Source organism: Parus major, unplaced genomic scaffold, assembly GCF_001522545.3.
Source record: "Parus major isolate Abel unplaced genomic scaffold, Parus_major1.1 Scaffold1165, whole genome shotgun sequence".
In the NCBI taxonomy this organism is placed as follows: Eukaryota; Metazoa; Chordata; class Aves; order Passeriformes; family Paridae; genus Parus; species Parus major.
In genome coordinates this window covers 1-6,926 of record NW_015380025.1, presented here as the reverse complement: position 1 = coordinate 6,926, position 6,926 = coordinate 1, and the positions used below count along the sequence as shown (strand labels likewise).

At 51.0% G+C, this 6,926-nt stretch overlaps 2 protein-coding genes across 2 annotated transcripts; both read left to right on the top strand.

The window, feature by feature from the left end:
* Nucleotides 1-141: 141 nt before the first annotated feature.
* MGAT1 (alpha-1,3-mannosyl-glycoprotein 2-beta-N-acetylglucosaminyltransferase) lies at nucleotides 142-1,794 on the top strand. Its single transcript, XM_015616900.3, has one exon. It carries the CDS (start codon nucleotides 181-183, stop codon nucleotides 1,498-1,500), a length of 1,320 nt encoding a protein of 439 aa, XP_015472386.1. The 5' UTR covers nucleotides 142-180; the 3' UTR covers nucleotides 1,501-1,794.
* A 3,043-nt stretch (nucleotides 1,795-4,837) lies between these two features.
* Nucleotides 4,838-6,909, top strand: LOC117243842 (collagen alpha-1(III) chain-like; the record flags this gene model as incomplete). Its single annotated transcript, XM_033511813.1, has 2 exons — nucleotides 4,838-5,255; nucleotides 6,796-6,909. Coding segments are annotated over exons 1-2 (518 nt in total), but the record flags the coding sequence as incomplete, so codon positions are not given.
* Between the last annotated feature and the right edge of the window lie 17 nt (nucleotides 6,910-6,926).

Below are 6,926 nucleotides of genomic sequence, written 5' to 3'. Positions count from 1 at the left end.
TTCTGGAAAATTCCTGCCCCATTTGAGCCGCTTTATCCCCATTTTCCAGCTGTTTTTCCCCCATTTTCCAGCTGTTTTTCCCATTTTCCCCCATTTTTTTCCCCCATTTTTTCCCAATTTCCCCCGTTTTCCCCCCATTTTTAACCCTTTCTCCTCCTCCTCCCCAGCCCCATGTGAAGGATGCTCAAGAAGACCACCCTTGCTCTGGCCGGGGCCGCGCTCTTCCTCGCCTGGAACTGCCTCCTCCTCCTCTTCCTCTGGAGCCGCCCCGCCTCCTTCCCGGCCCCTCCGGACATTCCGGAAAATTCCCGGCACCTCCCGGCGCAGCTCCTCCGCCTGGCCCAGGACGCCGAGTCCGAGCTCCGCCTCCAGCGCCAGCTCCTCCTCCAAATCCAACTCTCCTCCCGCCTCCGCCGCCAAAAAACCCCCAAACCGCCCCAAATCTCCACCCCGGCGCCGGATCCGGAGCTCCCGGTGATCCCGGTGCTGGTCCTGGCCTGCGACCGCAGCTCCGTCCGGCGCTGCCTGGATAAAATCCTGCTCTACCGCCCCAGCGCCCGCCGCTTCCCGGTCATCGTCTCTCAGGACTGCGGCCACGCCGAGACGGCGGCGGTCATCGCCTCCTACGGCCGCGCCGTGGCTCACATCCGCCAGCCCGACCTCTCGGACGTGCCGGTGCCGCCGGAGCACCGCAAGTTCCAGGGTTATTACCGGATCTCCCGGCACTACCGCTGGGCGCTGGGCCAGGTGTTCCGCACCTTCCGCTACCGCGCCGCCATCGTGGTGGAGGACGACCTGGAGGTGGCGCCGGATTTCTTCGAGTATTTCCAGGCGGTTCTGCCGCTCCTCCGGGGGGACCCCACGCTCTGGTGCGCCTCGGCGTGGAACGACAACGGCCGCGAGGGCCTGGTGGACGCGGCGCGCGCCGAGCTGCTGTACCGCACCGATTTCTTCCCCGGCTTGGGTTGGTTGTTGCTGGCGGAACTTTGGGAAGAGCTGGAGCCCAAATGGCCGGCGGCGTTTTGGGACGATTGGATGAGGCAGCCGGAGCAGCGGCGCGGCCGCTCCTGCGTCCGGCCGGAAGTGTCCAGGACGATGACCTTCGGCCGCAAGGGCGTCAGCCACGGGCAGTTCTTCGATCAGTACCTGAAGTTCATCAAACTCAACGACCGCTTCGTGCCTTTCACCCAAATGGACCTTTCTTACCTCAAAAAGGACGAGTACGAACGTTTCTTCATCCAGCAGGTTTATTCCGCTCCCGAAATCCAACTGGAGGAGCTCCAGAAAGGAGCGGGGAGGGATTCGGGGCCGGTCAGGCTCCAATATCGAGGCCGAGATTCCTTCAAGGTTTTGGCCAAAGCTTTGGGTTTGATGGACGACCTCAAATCCGGCGTCCCCCGCGCCGGCTACCGCGGCGTCGTCAGCGTCGTGTGCCGGGGACGCCGCGTCTTCCTGGCGCCGCCCTCGGACTGGACGGGGTACGACCCCTCCTGGAGCTGATTTTGGGGGGGTTTGGGCGTTTTTGGGGGTGAAATTGGGGGTTTTGCAGAATAAAAAGTGGAAAATGGGGATTTCGCCCCAGAATTCCAGGTTTGCATCGCTGCCGCTCGCGTCGGTTTCGTCTTTAAATTTCGGTGTTTTAGAAGTCTCCTTTGAGCCTGAATTTGGGGGTTTTGGGGAGGATCCGGGGAGTTTTGGGGTGGATTTGGAACTCAAGGGGTTAAAGCGGCTCAAATGGGGCAGGAAGTTTCCAGAATAAAAAGTGAAAACTGGGGGATTCTCCCCCAAATTCCAGGTTTGCATCAATCCTGCTCCCATCAGTTTCATCCTTAAATTTCGGTGTTTTAAAAGTCTCCTTTGAGCCTGAATTTGGGGAATTTGGGGTGGATTCAGGGTGGATTTGGCACTCACAAGGTTAAAGCGGCTCAAATGGGGCAGGAAGTTTCCAGAATAAAAGGTGAAAAAAGGGGGATTCTCCCCCGAATTCCAGGTTTGTTTCGCTGCCGCATCCATCTGAATTTCACCCCAAAATCCAGGCGTTCACCAAGTCCCTTTTGGGCTTAAAATCGGCTTTTTTTTGGTGGTGGGGGGAGAACCTGGCGAAGGCGGAACAGCTCCAAAGGAGCTCTCGGGGCTCCATCCAGCGATTAAACCCCATTAAACCGGCTCCAGCCCGGGTGGGAATTCCGGGGAGGAGGAGGAATTCCACCGGGAAACGCTGGAATTTTGTGAATCCCCTCAGGGGGATCAGGCCGGGATTCCCGCCAGGAGCCGCTTCCAGGCCGCTCCGGGGCCTTCCCCGCGGGCTCCAGGGCATTCCCGAGTCCTGCCCCGGCTGTGGGGAGTCCCTGCTCCATCCCCGACTCACCCGCGGCGGTTCCTTGGCCTCCTGCCCGGCCCGAGCCATTCCCGAGCCATTCCTGAGCCATTCCCGACCTTCCCAGACCATTCCCGGCCATTCCTGGCCCATTCCTCCCCCACCATTTTGAGGCAAGCCCCTCTCCCCCTCAGAGACCCCCTTTATACACCCACAGCGCGGCCCCGCCCTCCAATCGCTGCCATTGGTTGGTTTTTCCCGCCCGAACCCCAGCGCTCGCTCTGATTGGTTGAATCGGCCGCCACTCGTCGTAGCGGCGCGCTGATTGGCCAGCGCCGCGCTGAGGGGAGATTTCCCGCCTGGCGGCCTCATGGCCGCCGCCGGCATTTTGAGGGTTCGGATTCCTCTTCTTCCTCTTCTTCCTCTTCTTCCTCCTCTTCCTCTTCTTTCTCTTCTTCCTCTTCCTCGTTTTTCATTTCTTTGGGCCTTCAACGCCTTTTGTGCTTCCCTCGTGCCCCGCTCGGAGCTGCCCGGAGGAGGAGGAGGAGGAAGGGATGGGGATGAAGATGAGGAGGATGAGGAGGATGAAGATGAGGAGGAAGAGGAGAGCGGGGTGGGGATGAAGATGAGGAGGATGAAGATGAGGAGGAGGAGGGGGAAGGGATGGGGATGAAGGAGAGGAGGATGAGGAAGAGGAGGAGAAAAGTGGGATGGGGATGAAGAAGAAGAGAATGGGGATGAGGAAGAGGAGGATGAAGATGAGGAGGAAGAGGAGAGCGGGGTGGGGATGAAGATGAGGACAAAGATGAGGAGGAGGGGGAAGGGATGGGGATGAAGAAGAGGAGGATGAGGATGGGGATGAGGAAGAGGAGGATGAAGATGAGGAGGAGGAAGGGGGAAGGGATGGGGGTGAAGAAGAGGAGGATGAGGATGAGGAAGAGGAGGAGGAGAGCAGGATGGGGATGAAGAAGAAGAGACGAAGATGGGGATGAGGAAGAGGAGGATGAAGAAGAGGAGGAGGAAGGGATGGGGATGAAGAAGAGGATGACGATGAAGATGAGGAGGAGGAGAGCGGGGTGGGGATGAAGAGGAGGATGAAGATGAGGAAGAGGAGAGCAGGATGGGGATGAAGAAGAGGAGGAGGAGAAGAGGAAGGTGAAGAGGAGGAGGAGGAGGAGGAGAAAAGCTGTCTGAGGATGAAGATGGAGAATGGGAGGAGGATGAAGATGAGGATGAAGATGAGGAGGAGGAGAAGAGCAGGATGAGGATGAAGATGATGATGATGAGGAGCAGATGAGGATGAGGAGGAGAAGAAGATGAAGATCAGGAGGAGAAGAAGATGATGATGAGAAAGACCAGGAGGAGGAGAGCAGGATGGGGATGAAGATGAGGAGGAGGAGGAGGAGAAAAGCTGTCTGAGGATGAAGATGGAGAACGGGAGGAGGATGAAAATGAGGAGGATGAAGATGAGGATGAAGATGATGAAGAGGAGGAGGAGATAAAGATGAGGAGGCGCAGAAGAGCAGGATGAAGATGATGATGATGAGGAGAAGGAGGAAGAGAAGGTAAAGATGAGGATGAAGATGAGGAGGAGAAGAGCAGCATGAGGATGAAGATGAGGAGGATGAGGATGAGGAGAAGGAGGAGAGGAAGATGAGGAGGAGGAGAAGAGCAGGATGAAGATGAAGATGATGGTGATGAGGAAGAGGGGAAGAAGGAGGAGGAGATGAAGAGCAGGATGAGGATGAGGATGAAGAGGAAGGGGAGGAGGAGATGAAGATGATGATGAGGAGAACAGGATGAGGATGAAGATGATGATGAGGAAGAGGAGAAGGAGAAGGAGGAGAACAGGATGAAGATGATGAAGAGGAAGAGAAGGAGAAGATGATGAGGAAGACGAGGAGGAAAAGGAGGAGAGCAGGATGAAGATGAGGATGATGATGATGACAAAGAGGGGAAGAAGGAGGAGGAGGAGGAGGAGAGCAGGATGAGGATGAAGAGGAAGGGGAGGAGGAGATGAAGATGAGGAGGAGAAGGAGAACAGGATGAGGATGATGAAGAGGAAGAGTAGGAGAAGGAGAAGATGAAGATGATGATGATGAAGAGGAAGAGGAGGAGAAGATGATGATGATGAGGATGATGATGAAGTGGAAGAGGAGGAGAAGGAGAAGATGAAGATGATGAGGAAGAGGGGGAAGAGGAGAAGGAGAAGATGATGATGATGATGATGAGGAAGAGGGGGAGGAGGAGAGCAGGATGAAGATGAAGATGATGAAGAGGAGGAGGAGAAGATGATGATGATGATGATGAAGAGGAAGAGGAGGAGAAGATGAAGATGATGAAGATGAAGAGGAGGAGAAGGAGAAGATGATGATGATGAGGATGATGATGATGACGAAGAGGGGAAGAAGGAGGAGGAGAGCAGGATGAGGATGATGAAGATGAAGAGGAAGGGGAGGAGGAGATGAAGATGATGATGAGGAGAACAGGATGAAGATGAAGATGACGATAATGAAGAGGAGGAGAAGGAGAAGATGATGATGATGATGATGATGAGGATGATGATGAAGAGGAAGAGGAGGGGCCGCGGCCGCCGGCGGGGGCGGAACTTCCCGGGTCAGCGGCGGCGGCTCCATCCGGCCCGGGCGGAGCCTCCGGGAGCGGAACCGGGGCAGCCCCGGGGCCCCCGAGCGGCTCCGGAACCGGGGGGACCCCGGGGGGCCCGAACCGGGACCGGGACCGGGACCGGGAACAGAACCGGGAGAGGAACCGGGAACGGAACCGGGGCAGCCCCGGGGCCCCCGAGCGGCTCCGGAACCGGGGGGGGCCCGAACCGAGCCCGGCGGAACCGGGACCGGGAGAGGAACCGGGAACGGAACCGGGAGCGGAGCCGGTACCGGCACCATGCAGGAGAGCTACGAGTCCCTGATGCTGCTGGGTGAGCACCAAAATCGGCCCAAAATTGATCCTAAAGCAGCCCAAAATTGGCCCAAAATGAGCCCAAAAATTGATCCTAAATCAGCTCAAAATCGGCCCCAAATCAGCCCAAAATGAGCCCAAAAATTGATCCCAAATCATCCCAAAATGAGCCCAAAAATTGATCCCAAATCATCCCAAAATGAGCCCAAAATTGATCCTAAATCAGCTCAAAAATCGGCCCCAAATCAGCCCAAAAATTGATCCGAAATCTGCAGTAAATGAGCTCAAAATCAGCCCCAAATTAGCACCAAATCAGTCCCAAAATTCAGCCCCAAATGAGCTCCAAATCATCATCAAAATCAGCCAAAAAGCCCCAAAATCGGCCCCAAAATCAGCTCCAAATTGGTCCCAAATCAGCCCAAAATCAGCCCAAAAATCGATCCGAAATCTGCATTAAATGAGTTCAAAATCAGCCCAAAATCAGGCCAAAAACTGATCCTAAATCAGCCCAAAATCAGCTCTAAATCAGCCCCAAAATCGATCAGAAATCTGCACTAAATGAGCTCAAAATCAGCCCCAAATCAGCCCAAAAATCGGCTCCAAATCAGCTCCAAATCCCCTCCCTCCCTCCCCAAAATCGGCTCCCAAAAAATAAAATCGGGATCAAATCCGGCACCGCCGCGTTGAGATTTTAAATGGAATTTAAAATTGAGATTTTAAATGGAATTTGAATGGAAATTGAGTTCTAATGGACCTGGTTTTGTCTGTTTTATTTTATTTTATTTTATTTTATTTTATTTTATTTTATTTTATTTTATTTTATTTTATTTTATTTTACTTTATTTTATTTTACTTTATTTTATTTTTTTAAATTTAATTTTATTTTTTATTTATTTTCTTACTTTATTTTTTCTATTTATTTTATTTCATTTCTCTATTTTATTTTAATTTATTCCCTTGTTTTTAACTTAATTTCTATTTAATTTCTCATTTTATTTTCAATTCCTTTTCTATTTATTTTGTTTTCTTTATATTTATTATGTTTTGTTATTTTAATTTAATTTCTCATTTCTATTTGATTGTATTTATAATTTGGTTTATTATTTTACTTTACAATATTTTCTTTTAATTTGTTTTTTTCTTTTTCTTTTTCTCTTTGTTTTCCTTTTTTTTTTCCTTTTTCTTTTCTTTCCCTTCTGCTTTTTACTTTTATTCTTATTTTTATTCTTCTTTATTTTCTTATTTATTTTTTTATTCTTATTTTTATTTTCATTTCTATTTTCATTTTTACTTTGATTCGTATCTTTATTTTTATTTTTTCTTATTTTCATTCTTGTTCTTGTTCTTATTCTTATTCTTCTCTTTATTTTTTCTTATTTTTATTCTTATTTTTATCCTTATTTCTATTCTTATTTTTACCTTTTTCTTATTTTTATTCTTATTTTTATTTTTATTTTCGACTTTTATTTTCAATTTTTTTCTCTTTTTTATTTTTATTTTTATTTTCAATTTTTATTTTCAATTTGATTTTGATTTTGATTTCCCTTTCCCGGCTCCAGATTTCCCCATTCCCAAGCCCAACATCATTTCCCGCCTGGAGCCCGAGGAGGATTTGGGGGTCCCGGACCCCAACGACTCCAAGGAGTGGGAAATCCTCCGGGTGGCCCCGGCAGGTGAGCCCCACCCTCCC

What these genes read in the sequence shown, in the direction of transcription:
- MGAT1 (XM_015616900.3), top strand. Translation starts at nt 181, where the DNA reads ATGCTCAAGAAGACCACCCTTGCTCTGGCCGGGGCCGCGCTCTTCCTC.